Raw genomic sequence first — 21,359 nt, 5'->3', positions numbered from 1 at the left:
TGTTTCAGGGAGAGACCTGTGATACGTCCTTAATTTAATATTAGAAAGATGGGAACTAGAATTGGGATATAATACCAGTATTTCTTAAATCTTGTTTTCTGATTTTTCCACATCCTGAAGAGCCAGTGAGTGGAGGACTCTATGGTATAGATGACACGGAGCTGATGGGTACAGAGGACAAGCTGCCTCTTGAGGACAGCCCTGTGATTTCTGCCCTTGATTGCCCTTCCCTCAATAACGCCACTGCCTTCAGTCTCCTGGCAGATGATAGTCAAACTTCAGCCTCTATCTTTGCCAGCCCCACCTCTCCACCTGTCCTTGGGGAGTCTGTCCTGCAAGGTAAGTGAAGAGAGGTAGGACAGAGAGTCTGTGGCCCAGGAAAAGGTGAGAGAACCAGTTCCATAGTTATAGTCTTAGGGGTGGGTGCCTTGCTGGGAGCTGAGGGGGCTATGGGATAGACTAAAGGCATAGGCTGTTACACTCTGACTTCTGCCCTCACCCAGAAGAACTTGTGGGAAAGGAGGAAAAAGGCCAGGGGCCTTACTGGCTCCAGGTAGAAGGTACTTCTTCACACAGTGACAGCAGCATCTTTGCTCTTTGACCTTCATGAATGGTTGGGGAGGATAGCCAGAGGCTACTTCTCATTTTCCAACCCCAGGGGAAAGCACTGGAAGTAATTCTGTTTAGCTTAGTCTAGGTTTGACGGAGTAGATTCTCTTTCTTTGTAGGACACTATTTTTCCTTATCCATCTTATCCCTTTGGATTCCAGATAACACCTTTGACCTGAACAATGGTAGTGATGCAGAACAGGAAGAAATGGAGACTCAGTCTTCAGACTTCCCACCATCTCTGACCCAGCCAGCCCCTGACCAGTCATCCACTATTCAGCTCCATCCAGCAACTTCACCAGCAGCCGCACCAACAGCCTCCCCGGCAATCTCCCTGGCAGTTTCGCCAGCAGCCTCCCTGGAAATCTCTCCAGAAGTCTCCCCAGCAGTTTCGCCAGCAGTCTCCCCAGAAGTTTCTCCAGTCATCTCCCCAGCAGCATTCCCAGCTGTCTCTCCAACTTCCTCAGCAGCCCTTCCACCAGTCTCCTCAGAAGTCTCCTTGACGGCCTCCCCGGTGACCTCCCCAAAAGTGTCCCCTGCAGCTTCCCCAGCAGCTGTCCTCCCAGCAGCCTCCCCGGCAGATAAAGATGTCAGCAGCCTCCCTGAAACCACTGCTGACCTGGAGGAAATCACTGGAGAAGGAGTCACTACTTCTGGTAGTGGTGAGTGTCCAGATTCTGTTTTACTCCTAGCCAGTTCCAAGAAAAGTTTCTGTCCTATGTGACATTTAGCCCTTCCCTGCTGGCCTTCCCTGTTTTGCTTGAATTCTTAACTCAATATTCCTTGTCTTCCTCCCAAGGTGATGTCCTGAGGAGACGTATTGCTACCCCAGAAGAAGTTCGTCTTCCCCTCCAGCATGGGTAAATGCTCTAGTTTGTTCCATATGTTGACCTTGACAAATTTAATGACTGACTCTAGGAAGAAGGAAAGAGAGGTCATCTCTTCTGAGATGGAGAGGAATGGGCTAGACAAGAATGGATTAAAGGACAGTTATCTGCAATGATAATGCCTGACATTCTTAGGCTATTCTTCTCCCAGGATCTGCCTCCCCTCACCTATTCTTCCCTCATCTAGTGGCTACTTTTTTTTTTGCTCCAGGGGCTGCAGCTGTTATCTTTTCCAAAGTTCGCAGGTGACCCTAGAGCTCAGATATCCAAATTAGCTGACTTGTTTTATATGCTTAGAGAAGGGATAGCAGTGAATGAGGAATGGCTGAGTTCTGATAAATTGGGATTGATTGATTATTTATTTATTTATTTATTTATTTATTTATTTATTTATTTTTTAATGCTCTTTGGAGAGGTAAGGGCAGGAATAGTATGTGACCAGAATGAGCAAGCCAGTTGACATCAAGGGACTTATAAGAATAACTGCCTTCCTGGGGCGCCTGGGTGGCGCAGTCGGTTAAGCGTCCGACTTCAGCCAGGTCACGATCTCGCGGTCAGTGGGTTCGAGCCCCGCGTCAGGCTCTGGGCTGATGGCTCAGAGCCTGGAGCCTGTTTCCGATTCTGTGTCTCCCTCTCTCTCTGCCCCTCCCCCGTTCATGCTCTGTCTCTCTCTGTCCCAAAAATAAATAAATGTTGAAGAAAAAAAAAAAAAAAAAAAAAAAGAATAACTGCCTTCCTGATCTTCTCCACTCTCACCCCTCTAGGCTACTTGTGGTCACCAAGTCTGAGTTCTGCTTAAAGGGTTGATTTGTTTTGTTTTTTAATATTTATTTTTGAGAGAGAGAGAGACAGGCACACAGAGTGCGAGCAGGGAAGGGACAGAGAGAGAGGGAGAGACAGAATCTGAAGCAGACTCTAGGTTTTAGCTGTCAGCACAGAGCCAGATGCAGGGCTCGAACTCAAACTGTGAGATCATGACCTGAGCTGAAGTTGGAAGCCCAACTGACTGAGCCACCCAGGAGTCCCAGAATTCTGCTTAATGTTTTGAGAGAAAGATAGGGCTTAGTCTTAGAATAATCTGTTTCTCAGAACAGAGTTCCTCACTAAACCTTGGCCTATGAAGCCATTTCATGGAGTCAGCAGCAAGTTTACTCTTCTGCTTGCCTCCCCACCTATCTTTTCTGCCTTTATTCCCTCAAGTCTTCTTCCTCTTTGCCTGAAACCCAGACATTGCCATGAATGGCATCAGGGAGGGGGTTCCTGGCTGCTCATTATACTGACTTTATCTAAAGGCAGGAGTGGAGGTCTTTCTGGGCACATGTAGTTGGGTGGGTTACTTTTCTCCAAGGCCCTGAGGGATTTGTGGATCTGCTTTCCAGCCAAGTTTGTGTCTCATGCTGTTTGCGTCTACGTGCAGTTCTAGCGAGACAGATGCAGGGAGGGTCATCTCAGTGGGCTTGTCTCCTGGGGTGGCTTGTGTGTGGGTAGGGGTGTGACCTGGCGGCAGGGCACGTGTGCTTCTCTGGCAGGTGGCGGAGAGAGGTGCGCATCAAGAAGGGTAGCCACCGATGGCAGGGGGAGACATGGTATTATGGCCCCTGTGGGAAGAGGATGAAACAGTTCCCAGAAGTGATCAAGGTAATGTAGCTTTCACGGGCTTTTTAAGGGAAGCACAGGCCCCTTTCTTGGGCCCAGTGGCAACAGGCTAGCATTTTCTGCTCTTTGGCTTATCCTTGTGCTATTGCTGGACCAAGGCATGATAGGGCTGTCACTTCATTAATGCCACTTTTCCTTCTCCTTTTAGTACCTGAGCCGCAACGTGGTACACAATGTCCGTCGTGAGCACTTCAGTTTCAGTCCCCGTATGCCTGTTGGAGATTTCTTTGAAGAGAGAGACACGCCAGAGGTGCACATTGCAGGGTTAAATACACTTTTGTCTCTGAGAAAGAGTTGGTGGACAAGCTGTAGCTTCCTCTTGTGGGGTTTGGAGGTTCTGGGCATTGAATGATTCAAGGATCTGGTGGCTTGCACCCTCACATTATAACAGGTTTCTTCGTTACCTTAGGGCTTGCAGTGGGTGCAGCTCTCAGCAGAGGAGATCCCTTCCAGGATTCAGGCAATTACGGGGAAACGGGGCCGACCTCGAAACACTGAGAAGGCCAAGACTAAGGAAGTCCCCAAGGTGAAACGGGGACGAGGTCGGCCACCGAAGGTCAAAATCACTGAGCTGTTGAATAAGACAGATAACCGCCTCCTAAAGAAACTGGAGGCCCAAGGTACAGTGGTGTTTCTTACTTTAGGATTCTGCTTGCTATGTGAAGTATTAGAAATGTTAAGGACTTGCTGATGCCTGGGTTTCTCAGGAGCATGACTGATATTAATTGTCTGGACAGAATGAACCTTCTGAATCATCTTCTCCTCCCTGGAAAGCAGCACCAGGGTCCCAGCGCTTTTGTGGTACTTTTTTAACAACCAGTTTCTTCTTGAATTGCTTATCCTAGTGGAGCCTTGGGCAGTCCCCAGATGTTGATAGGAGAGGAGAGGGCTTCCATGTCTTTTCTTGCCATCTTTTAGCTCCTTGGCTTATTGGTTTGGGTTGTACACTTTTACCTTACTCATTGCCGCCATCATGGAGGTTCAGAATTCACATCTGAATCTAAAGATTATTCATGCTGTTTTAGTGGATAGACAGGTAATATGTGTAATTTTTCAATAAATATTGCATGTACCCTGCTGTAGAGTGAAGAATTTGAAAAAATTTGAAAAAAAGTCTTCTGACTCCTCTTCAGAGTTCCAGCTCTGCCACATTCTGACCACATGACCTGGAGCAAGACACATTTTACTAGAAGTATATACTGGTTTATCTGCAGATAGTATCTATCTAATTTGGAGGGCTGCCGTATAGCTGTGGTGCTGGTAGTGTGTCCATGCCAGAATAGAATATGTATTATGCTATCAAGAACATCAGTTCTAAAATATTCTATTGTTTGCAGCATTCCACTTCAATATGCAGTCTTGCAAAAGCAAAGAAATTTGTATTTTTTAGTAGAGTAAGGCATAAGAGCCGAACATAAGCAATAGTTATGTCACTGTTGATCCAGTTCTACTGCGATGTCCATTATTTGAGCCCTTTCTTTCTGGCACATTTTTTGTTAATTGGTGCCTCCAACTTTGGAGACGACCCTCTTTCCCTGGCAGTTTTCTTTCTCTGCTCTAAAATCAGTGTGTGGGTAGCTGCCCTTGTTGGGTAGCCTGGGAGAGAGATCGGCTACAAAGCTACTCTGTTGGGGCTTCTAGGACCCCTTCTAAAGTAGTCCCACGTGTTTTAGGGGCTGGGACTTCTGGACAGGAGATACCATTTGAGTTTTTTGTGCTACCCCACAGCCAGTGTCTCTTCTACATTTCCTACCCACCCACCCCCCCCCCCCAGCATTTTCTTATGTGTACCAAAAACCAAACTTTTAGATTTTTCAGGGAGCTGCTTGGGAAGCCAGCTTTGTGACAGGCATGTGCTACTCTGAATGCTGGAGATCTATCTGCCGTACCCTTCATTTTTCTTTCTGCCCTCACAGAAACACTGAATGAGGAGGATAAAGCAAAGATGACTAAAATCAAGAAGAAGATGAAGCAGAAGGTACAACGAGGAGAGTGTCAGTCTACTGTCCAAGGGCAGGTGAGGGACATCAGAGAGATTACACAGTGGGTTAGCTTTTCCTACAGTCTGCTTTGTTGTCTCTTCTTCCTTCTCCCTCATTTGCCACCTCCCCACCTCATGTAGCAGCATACCTTCATTACCTGGAATTTTGGGGGGCTTGATTTAGAAAATTGGGCTCGTTCAAGAATCACATGGGTAACTACTCCAGGGTGAGAGAATTGATCCATTGCCAACCCCTCATCCCATCTCTCACCTCTCCTCCCCAGCACCCTTGTCTGTTTTTGAATCCTAGCCCAAGCAGAGATGCTTTCAGAGTTTGAGGAGAAATGACTTCCCTTATGGTTTACAGGCCAGAAACAAGCGGAAACAAGAGACCAAGAGCTTAAAGCAGAAGGAAGCTAAGAAGAAACCCAAGGTAGGTGCATGTACACACAAGTATAACTTTGAAGTCACCAAACTGATTTTGCAAGACATGTGTGAGTTGGTCTTGTTTTATAGCCATGTTTGTGGGCTCTGAGGTGGGGAGGATGGGGACCAGGGAAGGGTGGTGACTGGAATCTTTATGGAACTCTTGGTTCCTCTCTCCCTTGGGTGAGTAGGTGGAGAAGGAGAAGGTAAAGACAAAGCAGGAAAAACTGAAGGAGAAAGTGAAGAGAGAGAAGAAAGAGAAGGTAAAATTGAAGGAAAAGGAGGAAGTGGCCAAAGGCAAGTCAGCCTGTAAAGCAGATAAAACGCTGGCCATGCAGAGGCGCTTGGAGGAGCGGCAGAGGCAGCAGATGATCTTGGAGGAGATGAAGAAGCCCACAGAGGATATGTGTCTGACTGACCATCAGGTAGTGAGGGGACAGTAACAGGTTCTGGGTTTCTGGGTTCTAGAAGGGCCAGTTGTGTGGACATTTCCATTCAAGGAAGAACTTCCTAGATATCCGGACTGTTGCCTTCAGTTATGTTTGACCACCCTACCACTTTTATCCTTACAGCCTCTACCTGACTTCTCACGCATCCCTGGTCTGATCCTGCCCAGTGGGGCCTTCTCAGACTGCTTGACCATCGTGGAATTCCTGCACAGCTTCGGCAAGGTGCTGGGCTTTGACCCTGCCAAAGATGTACCCAGCCTGGGGGTCCTACAGGAGGGACTCCTGTGTCAAGGCGACAGCCTGGGTGAGGTGCAAGATCTGCTGGTGCGGCTCCTGAAGGCTGCGCTCTATGATCCTGGCTTGCCTTCCTACTGTCAGGTGAGGGCCTTTCCCAGATGGGTTGGGGAGCCTGGGATCCAGGGCTTTGTCTCAGTTTTGTTTTCTCTTTTAGTTAAACATATGAAAGCCCCTCCCTAAATGAGGGCAAGTGAAGGGAGATCTGATTTCTTCTTCTTTCTGTTTTCCTTATATTTTCTCTTCTGTTTTTCTTTCTGACTTCCCTCGGCTTATTTTATTTTCCTTTAGTTTTACTCCTTTTGTACCTTTTCTTTGTCTTCTCATCACATCTTAGCAACTTTCATTCTTTACCTCTTCTCACCTCATAGTTCTCTCCTAGTGTATTTTCTTATTCCAGATTCTCTCAACTTGTGTTGTTCCACTTTTTCTCGTAACTCCTATTCTGTTCTCCTCCAAACAGTCCTTAAAGATCTTGGGAGAGAAGGTGTCTGAGATCCCACTGACAAGAGACAATGTGTCTGAGATCCTGCGCTGCTTCCTCATGGCGTATGGAGTGGAGCCAGCCCTCTGTGACAGCCTGCGCACCCAGCCTTTTCAGGCCCAGCCACCCCAGCAGAAGGCTGCTGTCCTGGCCTTCCTTGTACATGAGCTCAACGGTTCCACGCTCATCATCAAGTGAGGGGCTGGGGTGGGGAAGGTTACTGTATGCCTTGGTGGAAACGAGAAGGGGAGGAGTTTAGCCATCCTGAAGTCGTCCTGGGTGGTGTGTATCCACTGTCATGCTCTGGAGATGCTGGAGCAACTTGGGACTGTATCTTCGTACCTTCCCAGGGAGAATCTAAGACTTTTATCCAACCTAGGCTGTAGGATGAAACTCCTTTTTTCTTTTCTTTTCTTTTTTTTTTTTTAACGTTTATTTTTATTTTATTTTTTTAATTTTTTATTTTTTTTAATGTTTATTTATTTTTGAGACAGAGAGAGACAGAGCATGAACAGCGGAGGGTCAGAGAGAGCGAGGGAGACACAGAATCGGAAGCAGGCTGCCAAGCTGTCAGCACAGAGCCCGACGCGGGGCTCGAACTCACAGACCGTGAGATCATGACCTGAGCCGAAGTCGGACGCTTAACTGACTGAGCCACCCAGGCGCCCCGACGTTTATTTTTATTTTTGAGAGAGCCTCCGAACGGGGAGGAGGGGAGGGGCAGAAAGAGAGGGAGGCAGAGGATCAGAAGCAGGCTCTGCGCTGACAGCAAGCTCCATGTTGGGCCCAAACTCAAAAACCGTGAGATCATGACCTGAGCCAAAGGTGGAAGCTTAACTGACTGAGCCACCCAGGTGCCCTTCTAGGATGAAACTCCTGTTCAGCTACAGCCCCTTCACCCTTGAGTCTCCCTTCTTTTCTGTGTTTGTTACCACTTCTACCTCAAAATCTCATTCCCTGTTCTCCTCCAGTGAGATTGACAAGACTCTGGAGAGTATGTCCAGCTACAGAAAAAACAAGTGGATTGTCGAAGGCCGGCTCCGGAGGTAGGCACAGGACAGAGGATGGAGCCCAGAGAGGAGAGAAGGGGAAAAGGGTGAAGCATAGCCAAGACTTCCTTTTGCCTGGAACTCGATGCTGCGCATAGCCTCTCCCCTGGGGCCGGGATCTTACCCCAGGGCTCAGGATGGCTTAGATTCCAGGTGTTCCTTTTGTGGCAGTCTCAAGTTCCTCACCACAGCTTCCTTTAATCTGTTTCAAGACTGAAAACTGCTCTGGCCAAGCGAACTGGGCGACCGGAGGTAGAGATGCAAGGGCCAGAGGAGGGCCTGGGGCGGAGGCGCAGTTCTCGAATCATGGAGGAGACCAGTGGCATGGAGGAAGAGGAAGAGGAAGAGACTGTGGCGACTGTCCATGGCCGTAGGGGTCGAAGAGATGGAGAGGTACTAGCCACACATTGAGGACAGTGGGAGTTAGAAAACCGATTTTTTTTCTCTTTCTTGATTATAATAATTCCCTTTCTCTCGTTGTCCATTTGTTTCTTTTTCAGGTTGATGCCACAGCATCAAGCATCCCAGAGCTAGAGCGCCAAATAGAAAAACTCAGCAAGGTATTGTGCTCCTAACCTCCCAGGAGCTGGAGATGTGGGCTGCGAGAGATTTGATCACCTTATGAGTGGGGTCCCAGATGGTATCAATTTTATAGGGAAGCTGAGAGCCATTGCCCTTTTCCCATGTATCGGACAGAGTTACTCTTTGGAAATGTGTTTTTTATTCATCTTCTTTTTCCGCTGCCTACCCAGCGTCAGCTCTTCTTTCGAAAAAAGCTGCTTCATTCATCCCAGATGCTTCGGGCAGTCTCCTTGGGTCAGGACCGCTACAGACGCCGCTATTGGGTCTTGCCCTATTTGGCTGGTATCTTTGTGGAAGGAACAGAGGAGAGCTTAGGTAGGTGTTTTATGGGAGCCTGAATTGAGTCCTATCTAACCAAAGTTAACCAGTTCCTTTTCTTCTGTCTAGTCTTTTTGGGCTTTTTTCATTTTATGAGAATCAGTGTAGTATAGTGGTTAAAGGAACAGACTCTGGAGTAAGACTTCCTACCTACTTGCTCTGCCATTTACCAGCTAGCTATATGCTTCAGTTTCTTCATTTATAAAGGGGAGATAATAATAGTATGTGTACTTCATAGGGTGATTGAGAGGATTAGAATGAGTTAGTTCTTAGGATAGCGTTTTACATCTATCTGGTTCTTAATGAATGTTAGCTTATGATGCTGCTTCTGATGGTTACTTGAGAATAGTGTTTCTTTCCCAGATACTTTGTTTATTGGCATAACAAGTTGTTCCCAATTGAATCTCAAGCCAAGGAGGGGGCAGGGCAGGGGGATTAAGTCCAAGAGAAAAATAAAATGTATATCCAGTATTATTCACTCTTTCTTCTCCTTATATATCAGTGTATGTCTTAAGCTCTTCACTTTCTCTTTACAGTTCCTGAGGATGTGATAAAGCAGGAAACTGACTCCTTAAAAGTGGCAGCCCATCCAGCCCCCAGTCCAGCCCCCTTCTCTCTGAAGAAGGAGTTAGCTGGCTCCAGCACCTCTGCCAGTACTCCTGTCCGGGCCCGAGGCCGACCTCGGAAAACTAAGCCTGGGTCTATGCAACCTAGGCACCTTAAATCCCCTGTTAGGGGTCAGGGTTCAGAACAGCCTGATGCCCAGCTTCAGCCTGAAATTCAGCCCCATCCTCAGCTTCAGGCTCATGCTCAGCCCCAACCCCAGCTTCAGCTCCATCCCCAATCCCAAAATGGGTTCCTGGAGCCAGAAGGCTCCCCCTTGTCCTTGGGTCAGAGCCAGCATGACCTCAGCCAGTCAGCCTTCCTGTCTTGGCTGAGCCAGACTCAGAGCCATGGCTCCCTACTGAGCAGCTCAGTCCTCACACCTGACAGCAGCCCTGGAAAACTGGACCCAACCCCAACACAGCCCTTGGAGGAGCCAGAGCCTGATGAGGCAGAATCCATCCCCGATTCTCAAGCTCCCTGGTTTAACTTCTCAACCCAGATGCCTTGCAATGCTGCCCCTACACCACCCCCTGCAGTTTCTGAGGACCAGCCTACACTCTCCCCTCAGCAACCTGCCTCCTCCAAGCCAGTAAGTAGCCAGAATTCGTGGTATGCAATTGACTTCATCTTGCTACAGGCTCCATTGCTTGGGTGCAGGCTGTTGCTGAAGCTGGGGCAAGGGGTAGGGCCATTAGGTTCCTCTAAACACTAAAATACCCTCATCTCCTTACATTTCATCTCACAGATGAGTAGACCCAGTGCTGCCAACCCCTGTTCTCCAGTGCAGCTCTCTTCTACCCCTTTACCTGGGATGGCCGCTAAGAGGCGAGCAGGAGACCCTGGGGGAACACCACAGAGTCTCACAGGGCTAGGACAGCCAAAACGGAGAGGGAGACCCCCCAGTAAGTTCTTCAAACAGATAGAGCAGCGTTATCTAACCCAGCTGACTGCCCAGCCCGTCCCCGCAGGTGAGTACCCTTGGGGTGGCATCAGATAGAGGCCATGGAATTCATAGCTAGTTCCCGCTCCCCACCCCCACACGTAAACTCTTCACAGAGATGTGCTCTGGCTGGTGGTGCATCCAAGATCCTGAGACACTGGATGCCACGCTCAAGGCCCTGCACCCCCGAGGCATCCGAGAAAAGGCACTTCACAAACACCTAAACAAGCACAGGGACTTCTTACAGGAAGTCTGCCTACGACCTTCAACTGGTAAGATACTTTGACCCAAAGCTGAAGAGCCAAGAGTAAATGTTGAGCTGCTGCTGTGGACAAGAGCCTGATTGATGGGCCTTTCCCTCTGTCTTCTGTGTTCTCAGACCCCATCTTTGAGCCCAGTCAGCTACCTGCCTCTCAAGAAGGGATTATGAGCTGGTGCCCCAAAGAGAAGACCTATGAGACAGACCTGGCCGTGCTTCAGTGGGTAGAGGAGCTGGAACAACGGGTTATCCTGTCTGATCTGCAGATTCGGGTACACTGGGGCTGGCACCGGCTAGGAAGTTGAGGGGGAGGTGTTCATCTCTTGGACTCTGTTAGGAAAAACCTTGGGTGCTCACTTCACAAGTGACCTCTTATGATGCTAATTTTTTTTCTATGCTTATTTACAATGAGTTTTGTTCCTCTCTCCCACCTGCAGGGCTGGACCTGTCCCAGCCCAGACTCTACTCGTGAAGACTTGTCCTACTGTGAGCATCTACCTGACTCTCAGGAGGATATCACCTGGAGAGGTCGAGGTAGGGAAGGACTGGCACCCCAGCGTAAAACTACCAACCCTCTGGACCTGGCTGTGATGCGGCTGGCTGCCCTGGAGCAGAATGTGGAGCGGCGGTATCTACGGGAGCCCCTCTGGCCAGCTCATGAGGTGGTGCTAGAGAAGGCCTTGCTCAGCACGCCCAGTAGTGCCCCCCAGTGCACCACTACAGAGATGTGAGTGATCCCTCTCGCCCATTCTCAGTCTTGGGGAGAAGGGGTAAGTTTAATGGGTCCTGCTCCTCATCCAAAGATCGCCACCTTCTCCCCCCAGATCATATGAGATCACCCCTCGCATTCGAGCATGGCGACAGACCCTTGAGCGGTGCAGGAGTGCGGCCCAGGTGTGCTTGTGCCTGGGCCAGCTGGAGAGGTCGATTGCCTGGGAGAAGTCCGTCAACAAAGTGGTAAGAAGCTGGGACAGCCAGCCCGGTGGGTGGGGTCACTAGCAGGCAGAGGCTTGAGGGCTCACCTCGCCTCTTCATATCCTGGGTCTAGACCTGTCTCGTCTGCCGGAAGGGTGACAATGATGAGTTTCTTCTGCTTTGTGATGGGTGTGACCGCGGCTGCCACATTTACTGCCATCGGCCCAAGATGGAGGCTGTCCCAGAAGGAGATTGGTTCTGTGCAGTATGTTTGGCCCAGGTAAGGCTTCTGCTTTCTCATTCCCGCTTCTAAGTCAAAGGTTTTCTTTCTCACCCCATTTGTTACTAGTCCTACAGATAACCACTTACCATGCCACAGTCTCTCCTTGGAAAGAGCTCCAGGCTGGGTGCTAGGAGACCTGGGTTCTTTCTGGTCCTTCTTTGGAAAAGTCACTTAAATTCTGTAGCCTCACTTCCTTTCCTCATGATTATACTTTTCCTTTTACCTCCTTTATTGGCTTACGTGAATAGATGCACATGTGTAGAAGTATTTCGAAGTCTCAATCACACTTAGACAAGCAGGGATTGTAATGAACTGGAGGGTAAGCAGAGTACCCATCCAGCTGTTACTCATCTCACCTTTTCCCATCCTCAGCAGGTAGAGGGAGGATTCACTCAGAAGCCTGGTTTCCCAAAACGAGGCCAGAAGCGGAAAAGTAGTTATGAGCTGAACTTCCCAGAGGGGGATGGCCGCCGACGCCGGGTACTGTCAAGGGGTCGAGAAAGCCCAGCGGTGCCCCGCTACTCAGAAGAAGGGCTGTCCCCCTCCAAGCGGCGGCGACTCTCCATGCGGAACCACCACAGTGATCTCACATTTTGCGAGTGAGTTGAATGAATTCTGGGGACTTCTGGCTCTACCTTTGCCTCAGTAAAGGGCTAAGAGGGGTCAGGGTATGTGCTTCCTGTGATGCAGCCTTCTCTGTCCCTTTAACGAAATGACAGGATTATCTTGATGGAGATGGAGTCCCATGATGCAGCTTGGCCTTTCCTGGAGCCCGTGAACCCACGTTTGGTGAGCGGGTACCGGCGCATTATCAAAAACCCTATGGATTTTTCCACCATGCGGGAGCGACTGCTCCGGGGAGGGTAGGTAGACATCACCTCCCCTGGCTGTGTGTCGCTACTGTAACTTCCTCCCCCCCACCCCCCGCCCCTACTCACAGCTCTGCCTCCATCCTGCCCAGGTACACCAGCTCGGAGGAGTTCGCGGCAGACGCACTCCTGGTCTTTGACAACTGCCAGACCTTCAATGAGGATGACTCTGAAGTGGGCAAGGCTGGGCACATCATGCGCCGCTTCTTCGAGAGCCGCTGGGAGGAGTTTTATCAGGGAAAACAGGCCAATCTGTGAGGCACGGGAGGTGGGGAGTCACCTGGTGGCATCTCCCCCTGCCCTCCAAACAAAAAATACCCTGCCATTCTTACCTGCTGATGCTGCCCTGGGTCCAGACTCAAGTCAGAGATCTAATCCTGATTTTTGACCCCACCCTTGGCAGCGCCCTATGTCCTCTTATCCCTACCTACACCCCTTTCTCCCTTTCCTCCTCTTGCTCCTCAAATAAGAGGGGCAGAGATGAGGTCCTTCTGGACTGAAAGCCAAAAAAAGAAAGAAAGAAAGAATTTTTCCTTTCTGTTTTATTTCCTAATTTAAAATGAGGAGGAGGAAAGAAGTCCCTGCTTCCTCTTCCCAGCTTCTTCTCCTTCCCTGTACGTGCCCCAGCATTCTGGGGCTGTTTAACAATAGCAATAGTTCTAGTGAATGTGTGAAACCGAGAAACACTCTGTACTGTGTGTGGACCCGCAGTGACGGCCAGTAAAGTGGACTTAACTCCCAAGTGTGTCGAGCCGGACACCGGGCCCTGAACATGCTGCTTCCATGTTCAGTCCCTCCCCTGCTTCTCACTTTCTCAATTTTTCCTTTTCCCTACTTTCAGATTTTCTCTCATCCAATAATGTAAAACTATCGTGTACGGGTTCCTCTCCCCCTCTCTCTTCCCCCAAATCTTTTTTCCCTTCAGAGGAAAAAGAAGTTCAGAGGTCCCTGTCTTTCTCTCTGTCCTCATCTTCCTGCCAATAGCTATCCCATTTATAATGTTGGATACTCCTCATGTGCTGAGTTTCTAGCCTTTTTTGAAACTCAGTAGCTGGGGAGAGGGCAGGGAGGCACCCTGGACCCTGGGCCTTCCAGCCTCCTTCCCCACCTCTTACCCAAACCTCCCTCTTGGGAACTCCTCAGGGACAACTACTGCTGAGTTTGGGCGCACTCCCAAGATGGAGGCCAGGTAGCAATCAGCTGGCCTCAGAGAGAGGTGTGTGTGTGTGTGTCTGTCTGTGGGTATGTGTGGTGTGTGTGAGGGAGTGGGAGAAGGGGGGAGGGTGGGAGGATGCTGTGATTGTGCCCTGTGTTGTTTGATGGCATCCAGGTTCCCTAAGTATCTGTTTTTATTTCCACCTTCCCTAGTGTTTCAAACCATCACATTTTTGTCCTTGGGAAACCACAGGAGCAGTTTTTCTGGGTATAAGGCTGTGTCTCCTCTCCCAGGCATTTCTGTTCCGGCCTCTTCAAACTGTGCAATCTTTCAGCAGGAACTCCCTCTCCTTTCAGTAGCTTGGAGTCTTAAGCTTCTGTAGGGAGAGGGGTAGAACTGGATCTTTTCCTAATCCCATGAGCTTCTGTGGGTTTAGTTGTGCTTTTCTTCCCTTACCTACTTCATACCCGGGGCCCCTTTCCCAGCAGCAGAGACCCCAGAGCACAAGAGAGTAGGGAAGAGGGCTCTGGGCCCACCGCTGCCCTACATGTGACTATGCCCAGGTTAAGCCCCAGCTTGTGAGAGGAAAGCTGCTAACTCCCAGCCACAGCCATGGGCCCCCACCCCCTGCTCTCCTGCTCAGCAGAGCCCCTCCCATCAGAGATTACGGGTACTTGCACTGGGGAGGCGGCTGCTGGCGGCCCAAGCAGAGAGCCCAGGTGACCAAGAAATGTTCCATTGGTGGGGGAGGGCGTGCCAGGCAAGGTGGAGCATTCCTTGTCCTTCTGGCAGCACTGGACAGCCACTGAAGGGGGTGGGGGGCAGTGTGGGGAGGTCCTGGGGCAGCCCCTTTCTTATTCCTTTATGCCCCCCACCTCCCCCATGGCCTATTTCTAAAGTCGCCTTTTCTGTCAGATAAACCTCAAAACTTTTAATTTTATGTTTTTTTGTTGGTTTTTTTTTTTTTTTTTTGCTTTTAAGAGGTGGATTGAAGAATATTTGAATTGACTTTATATTATGCATAAATATTTATATTTTATCTAAATAACTGCGCTGTAACAAAGTTTGTGTTAGTCAAACGTTTGGAACTGTTATAGTTGGGGGCTCTTCTTTCTCCCCATGGCAGTTTTCCCCTGGTATAAAATGTACTAGATTAATTTCTATTGTTGGAGGCGAGGTGGACGGGGGAGTGAAATCTCCATGTTCCTGTTTTGTATTCCTCTCCCAGCTCCATCTCTTTCCCTAGGGACCAGGCACTCTTAAGGTGGGGTGGAGTCCTAGCCTCAGTTTGAAGAAGTGGGGGCTTTAAGGGGGGTGGGGTAGGGCATGATCAAAGGGGCCATTTCTCATGTTTCTTTCCCTCATCTTCACTGCCCCTTGAGCTAGGTGGATTTTTCTCTTCTTGTCAAATAAGAGTATTCGGTAGGGAAGGCAGGTAGAAAAAAAATAATAAAACCCACCCCCTGCCCCTTTGTTTCCCCTCCCCTCTATCAGTCTGGTAACAGGAAGAAACCACACCATCGACACCAACAAGTTTCCATGTTCCTTTTACAACAAAAGGGACTTGACTTTTTATATAACCAAATGTGGTGTTTTAGTGACTTTTTGATAATGTACAGTTTTTTGTGAATTTAAATTTATTTCTTTCTATATTTTTAGGACCAATCTCATTTTTAATAAGGTTTAAAAAAGAAAAAAAGTCTAGAGAAAAAACTCCTGTTTTTGCCATGTGATGTTCCACAAGTGCAGCTGTAGAAAAGTGCTTGTCAGTTGAAATAAAAACCACATTTGATAGAGATTCAAAAGACTCGTGTATTTATCTTCCCTCCAGCATAGGTTCTCACACTTGCCTAAGGGAAAGACTGGGTGTTAGGGTGAGTATGACTTGTACAGGAGACAGCAGGCAGGGGAGCAATATGCCCCTAAACTTCCAAGGTGTAGCCCCAAACCTCCAAGCTTGGCCTTTGCTGTACAAGAGGCATCGAGAGCAGGATTTCTGCTTATGTGGATGGAACAGATTCTTAATGCTCCTGGCCAAGGTGTTGGAGCAAAGTGGGATTCAGAGTGCCTAGTGCCCACCTTGTGAGATGCCGCCTTGGCTTCCTAAGCTGCCACTTGTGTTCCCACAGTAGCAGATACGGGCCCATCACCAACCTCCCAACTTCCCCCCATGGATAAAACACCAGGAGGTAGACTTTTGTGTTTTATTTCAAAACAAAAGTTGAAAGACAAAATGAAGCTCTACCAAATTGTAGGGAAGGAACATGAAAATACCAAGGGTCAAAAAGGAAGAATAAGCTAAAAGGTAGGTGGCACTGGCATAGACACGAAAAGAGTATAAAACTAGAAGTTTCCGGATAAAGGAAAAAATGTACAAAATGTATTTGAGTATAAATTAAACTTCTGTCCAAGATGACGAGTGCATGCAAGAAAGCACCACTCACAAAAAAATGGGATAGGGACACCATAATGGAGTGAGGACCTTTACTCAGGCTGGGAAATCTTCCCACCCTCCAGTCTGGAAGTTTTATTTTGGTGAACCCTCTAAAGATACAAGGTACAGGAACACCAGCTTCCAGCACCATAAAAATCAAATTCCCTTTTTGATACTTGTTAACCCTTCTTGGCTATACAGCAGCCACACTGGTCAACTCCCTCAATCCTCAAGTTCTGAGATGTGCACCAATGGTGGTGGTTCTGGGAGTGGCTCCCAAGCATTAATTAACATCCTAGGCAGTCATTACATGGCCTGTCCCCGCTCCCCGAGCCTATCACAATGAGATCTAACTGAAGAGTGCACACTATTCCAGGGTGATTAATGAGCTAAAAATCCCAAAGGAGACATTTCAGAAATAGAAATTATTGCATTTGATCATGAACCCTTTCTAGCCTCCAGCTCGTGAAGGGAAGGACAGAGTACAGAGGTAAACCAGGTGCCTATGCCCTTGTTTAACTGTGAAATTGTGAGGTAGATGTGTAACAAGGACAAGGAAGTTCTGGTACATGGAGTGGATGTGGCAGGGAGAAAGAGCAATGGTAATGGGCATGAGGGCACCTGTCATGACTGCAGCCCTGTGGGAAGCACCCCTGGCAAGGTCAGCAAAGATCAGAAGGGTGACACAATTCACAGGCTGGCCTTAGTGGCTGAAGGAAGACCCTCCTTACAAAAGAAAGTGGTTAACAAAAGCTGAGTAAATAGGGCTCTGCTAATGCCTGGAAGGACCTAAAATGTAGCTAAGCACCAAAACGGAATAATTGGTTTAAAGAGGAATCGGTGTGGCCAGGCACAAGTTGAACACCTAGCCCTTACATACGAGCTTCACAACCCCCACCTTCTTCTCTGAAGCTAGTTTAACAGGGCCTGGGGACAAGTTGAGACCTGATCATTGACCCAAGTTTCTTAATACTGGTTAAGAAACTCAGTCGCCCTTCATGAGTGCAGTTCTCCTGCTCTCCCAGAAGGTGGAGCATGTGCACGACAGAGCAGGGAGGAAATTCCACCCTCCACCCTCCACCCTTCCAAAAAAAAGACTAAATCATCCACGATCCCCGCAACATCCCATCCCAGCTGGGCCTCTCAAGCACCTATGTGGTGCAAAGTGGCAACCCATACTTCGGAGGACACTGAAGCAGCAAGGAATGAGCACTGCAGGCATCAAGGGGGTGAATGAACTCACCGACCAGGTTAAGAAAGGAAGAGGAATGGAGCTAGGCTGAGGTGGCCCAACCCAGGAATGGTTGGTAGAGCAGCACGTCTAGTCTTCACCCTCGACGAACGTAATGTCCTCCACCCCTGCCTATCTATTACTGACAATGGCTGTTGCCTCTTCAGAGCCACCAGGCTTCCTAGTCTGGGCAGCTCTCCAAACTCTTTGGTTTAAAACAGTCTTAAAAAATAACATCTCTCCCTATCATCATTCCCACATCTTCCGTACCCTCTACCCACACCCTCCTCCAAAAAGTCTAATCAGCCTAGGGTTTGAATATCACCCCAGAGGGTGAAAGGAACAGTAGGAACACTGATGTGAGATAGGACAGGCAGGCTCTGAGCCTAGTAAAAGGATTATATCATCTGAAGAAGGGACTCTGATGTATTCTATTTGACCAAAAACAGAAAAGCACAAAATATTTTCAGAATGTTACAAGCATCTGTAATGAGTGGGGGTGAGATGTGACATGCAGACAGTATGATCTTGGCTCTTGTGAAGACAATTCGGAAAATACTGGGCACAGTGTTTAAAGACTTTAGCCCGGCCCGAGGCTGTGAGCTTGAAGGCCCTCCTACAAGTCCCCTGCCACTGCTGCCACTAACAGGCTATTTCATGAGAGAAAAAGCATCCCTCATTCTCCCCTTTCTCCGATCACTCACCCATGTTAGCAACTGACTGTCAGAAATGAACTAACAACTAGGGGGAAAACAGGAGCATAACCCAAACACTAAAATTCCACAGTGCCATTAACTACTACAAAAATAACTTCAGGCTCCCACCACTTCCCATGCTCCAACCTGCCCAAACCAGAAACACTCAACAGAACCCATTATGTAGATTCACATGAATCGAATACACAAAAGGTAACCATTATTTAAAACAAGCACAACCCTGGCCCTTTAAACATTAAAAAACAACAACAACACAGAAAATACTATCAAGAGTTCTGGGGAAAAATTTTTTTTTAAGTTAAAAAAAAAATGTCTGGGAGGGCGGAGGAGAGGCAACAGTTGCATGAACAACAGTTTCTATACCTGAAAGGCCCCTGCTGCACTAAAGCTCCTGGGTATAGCAAGGCGCCTCCAAATTATCAATCAAATGAACAGGATTGTGGATTTATTTTCTCCTCTTCAAGTCCACTTATAAGAAATCTATGGCATACTTGGAGACTCAGAAACAAGAGCTACTTGCCCAGTCGGCCAAACCCTTCTAGAAAGTTACTGGGTTTGGGGCTGTTTTACAAGGGATAAGCCCTTCCTGAGGTGGGACTTACTTATGAGAAAATTAATAGTGGCAATTATGTCCTTTACATTTTATACATGACCCAAGCCTTCCACCTCCCCTGCCTGCAGGGCTGTACAAAATGGCAGTCGAGGGGCAGAGAGCACAAAGACTCACTTCTGGGACGGGGGAGGGGTGGGATGGGGAAGCTGGGTCCAAACTCTACGTACAAGAACTGACACCACAGCTTCTTTTCCCTCCGCATCATCCCCTTCCTCTCCCAACAGCCAGCCTACCAAACACCCATCCATCTCTCCATTCTCTATCATTCGGCTTGGCTTTCTGTCTCGTGGACTGGTGAAAAGCACCTGACCTTGCAGTGAAGGGGAGCACAACTCACGGTGCGCAAGGTAGTGGCTGGGAGAGGACAGTCACAGGATCTTACTTCGAGGGGATGCGCGAAGGCCTTCTCCTCTCTGTCTCCATGTCACAGAGTCCGGGCTCGCAAAGGAGATGGAGTTAAAGAGCAAAATATAGATTTTAAAGGATTCCAACCTTGTAAGTAATGAGATGGGATTTATTGCCCTTTTCTGTCCTAGCTCCCCGTTGTCCTTCCACAAGAAGGAAATTTATTGTTGATATTCCGGTTCCCTGGAAAAGGGATCCAAACACACACGAGGGTAGAGCAGGCTGCCCCGGACAGTTACAGAGAGCTTTGTCCTTCCCACCCTGCACAGCGCACAACACAGAGCGGTCCCCATACCTGGATCCCGCTGAACGTGTGTGTGCACGTGCCTCTCGAGGGCAGCTCTCACTGCATACAGAGGTGTCCGAGGTCAAAGCCTGGGGAAAATTCAAGGACCCTAGTTCCGTCCCTCTCAACTAGTTACACTGAGTGTCAAGGGACACTGTGTAGCCAGGGTTAGGGTGGGAACTTACCAAGTCCTCTGTTACAGGAGGCAGTAACAACACTGTCCACAATGAGATTTCTCAACCTTGGCACTACCAACATTTGGAGCCAAATAATTCTTTGCTGGGGGAGCTGGGGCTGTCCTGTGCACTGTAAGATATTTTAGCAGCACCCTTGGTCTCTGGCCACTGGATGCCAAGAGCACACAGCCCCCAGCCCCAGGCAAGAGATTTCCAGAGATTTCCAAGTGGCCTCTAGGGGACAAAACCACCTTCTTGGTTTTTTCATCTAGACCAGAACTACTGGTCTAGATAAAGCAGATGATCTTCCACAGTGGGGAAAAAGCCCAAGTCGATTCAACAAGGTCACAGTTGCAAAGGCTCATCTGAGTACAGCAATGTGTGATAGGAAGACAGGACAGAGACCCCGGGCAAAAAAGATCCTTCAGGAAAACAGGAAAGCTGGTATTCCTGTAAACCTGTCGCTGGAGAAGAGACACTTCCTCACACGGTGTTGATCTCAGTGATCTGAAGAATCAGTCAGAAGTCAGAAAGTCCACCCTTTTGGAACTTTCCAGGAAAGACCTAGTCTTCATCCAAATTTGGCTCAAGGATGGCTTCCAAAGACTGTGGGACTGTCTGTTTAACAAGCCTGCATCACATCTCTCTTTCCTGAAGGCAAAGTCTGGTCTTTCTTCCAAGGTTGTGAGGATGCAGCAAGGCAGAGGGAGGACAAGCTGCTTCCACTGCCTGCTTAGTGTTCTACCTTGTCCCTTGCCCAGGCCTCTAAAAAGTCCACACAAAATTTCATTCAAAAAAGAAATTCACAAAATTAAAAACTGTAAAAAGGCAAAGTGGGCAGGCTCTGCTGTATGAAAAGAGAAAAAGAACAGTCTGGATGAGAGAAAGAAGGCATAAAATGTGTGAAGAAGAGACGGGATGTATGAACTAAGACTTTATAAAATGAAACTTCTGAAGTCTGTATATTCTTCTACACACACCAAAATAAGCCCATAACTAAAATCTGTGTGAGGGTCCACAGTAGGACTTCTGCATCTTTCTTTCTTTCACACCTTTTTTTTCCTTTTTTTAAAAAAAGAAATGACAAAAAATTTTAAAGCCTCCCCAGAGAAGCCCAACACATCAAACACTGTTTTGCGTAAAGATGAGAAGAAGCTCCAGGCACTCTGTCTCTTTGGGATATGGAAAGAGTATATTGCAGTTGAAAACAAAATAGAAAACTTTCTTTGCAAAAAAAAGAAAAAGAGTTCTTTTGATCTCCTTGGCTGAAGCACACACAAAAAATGACGGCTCCCCCAGGCTCCATCAGGAATGGAGGAATAAGCAGGGGGCAGGGAGTGCGTAGATTTCTCTTTCCAGGGCCCCGCCAGTGAAAAACGATGACCGCGTGTTAGTCGTTAGCAGGACCCACAGATGGTCTGTATTCCTGGTTGGCCCTCTGGAGTCTGGGAGCATCAGCATCGCCAAGAATTCGTTTGCACAGGCATGCCTTAGAGAGATTGCAGTTCGGTTCCAGACCACTGCAATAAAGCAAGTATCGCAATAAAGCAAGTTCAAATGAAATTTTTGGTTTCCCAGCGCATACAGAAACTATGTTTACATTATACTGTAGTCTATTAGGTGTGCAATAGCATTATGCCTAAAAAAAATAAGCATACCTAAATTTCAAAGTACTTTATCGCTAAAAATGCTAACCATCACCTGAACTTTCAGAAAGTCATAATTACTGATCACA

At 48.1% G+C, this 21,359-nt stretch overlaps 2 protein-coding genes across 5 annotated transcripts in view; one reads left to right on the top strand and one right to left on the bottom strand.

Annotated features, from left to right (window-relative positions):
- The window catches only part of BAZ2A (bromodomain adjacent to zinc finger domain 2A), a 34,763-nt gene extending 19,202 nt beyond the window's left edge, over nt 1–15,561 (top strand). For 2 of the 3 annotated variants that reach the window (XM_047067030.1, XM_047067031.1), the window contains 25 exons: nt 121–339; nt 771–1,271; nt 1,409–1,469; nt 3,026–3,134; nt 3,301–3,402; nt 3,562–3,772; nt 5,069–5,169; nt 5,501–5,566; nt 5,751–5,984; nt 6,132–6,386; nt 6,766–6,980; nt 7,758–7,832; nt 8,048–8,228; nt 8,336–8,395; nt 8,588–8,732; nt 9,272–9,930; nt 10,087–10,309; nt 10,398–10,553; nt 10,661–10,812; nt 10,978–11,267; nt 11,365–11,497; nt 11,589–11,735; nt 12,111–12,337; nt 12,458–12,601; nt 12,700–15,561. In XM_047067030.1, coding sequence (XP_046922986.1) covers nt 121–339; nt 771–1,271; nt 1,409–1,469; nt 3,026–3,134; nt 3,301–3,402; nt 3,562–3,772; nt 5,069–5,169; nt 5,501–5,566; nt 5,751–5,984; nt 6,132–6,386; nt 6,766–6,980; nt 7,758–7,832; nt 8,048–8,228; nt 8,336–8,395; nt 8,588–8,732; nt 9,272–9,930; nt 10,087–10,309; nt 10,398–10,553; nt 10,661–10,812; nt 10,978–11,267; nt 11,365–11,497; nt 11,589–11,735; nt 12,111–12,337; nt 12,458–12,601; nt 12,700–12,865 — 4,832 coding nt within the window. In that variant the 3' untranslated portion in view covers nt 12,866–15,561. The remainder of the gene's footprint in view (nt 1–120; nt 340–770; nt 1,272–1,408; nt 1,470–3,025; nt 3,135–3,300; nt 3,403–3,561; nt 3,773–5,068; nt 5,170–5,500; nt 5,567–5,750; nt 5,985–6,131; nt 6,387–6,765; nt 6,981–7,757; nt 7,833–8,047; nt 8,229–8,335; nt 8,396–8,587; nt 8,733–9,271; nt 9,931–10,086; nt 10,310–10,397; nt 10,554–10,660; nt 10,813–10,977; nt 11,268–11,364; nt 11,498–11,588; nt 11,736–12,110; nt 12,338–12,457; nt 12,602–12,699) is intronic. The other variant, XM_047067032.1, reaches the window with a different exon arrangement.
- The window catches only part of RBMS2 (RNA binding motif single stranded interacting protein 2), a 72,951-nt gene continuing 66,856 nt past the window's right edge, over nt 15,265–21,359 (bottom strand). For both annotated transcript variants that reach the window (XM_047067035.1, XM_047067034.1), the window contains one exon: nt 15,265–21,144. The gene's annotated coding sequence lies outside the window, so the exon portion shown is untranslated. The remainder of the gene's footprint in view (nt 21,145–21,359) is intronic.

This window comes from Lynx rufus, unplaced genomic scaffold (assembly GCF_022079265.1).
Source record: "Lynx rufus isolate CCGP_SWC_20201006 ecotype Redwood Valley unplaced genomic scaffold, mLynRuf1.p SCAF_7, whole genome shotgun sequence".
NCBI classification, from domain to species: Eukaryota; Metazoa; Chordata; class Mammalia; order Carnivora; family Felidae; genus Lynx; species Lynx rufus.
The sequence above is the reverse complement of the archived record's forward strand: the minus strand, read 5'-3'. Positions and strand labels throughout refer to the sequence as shown.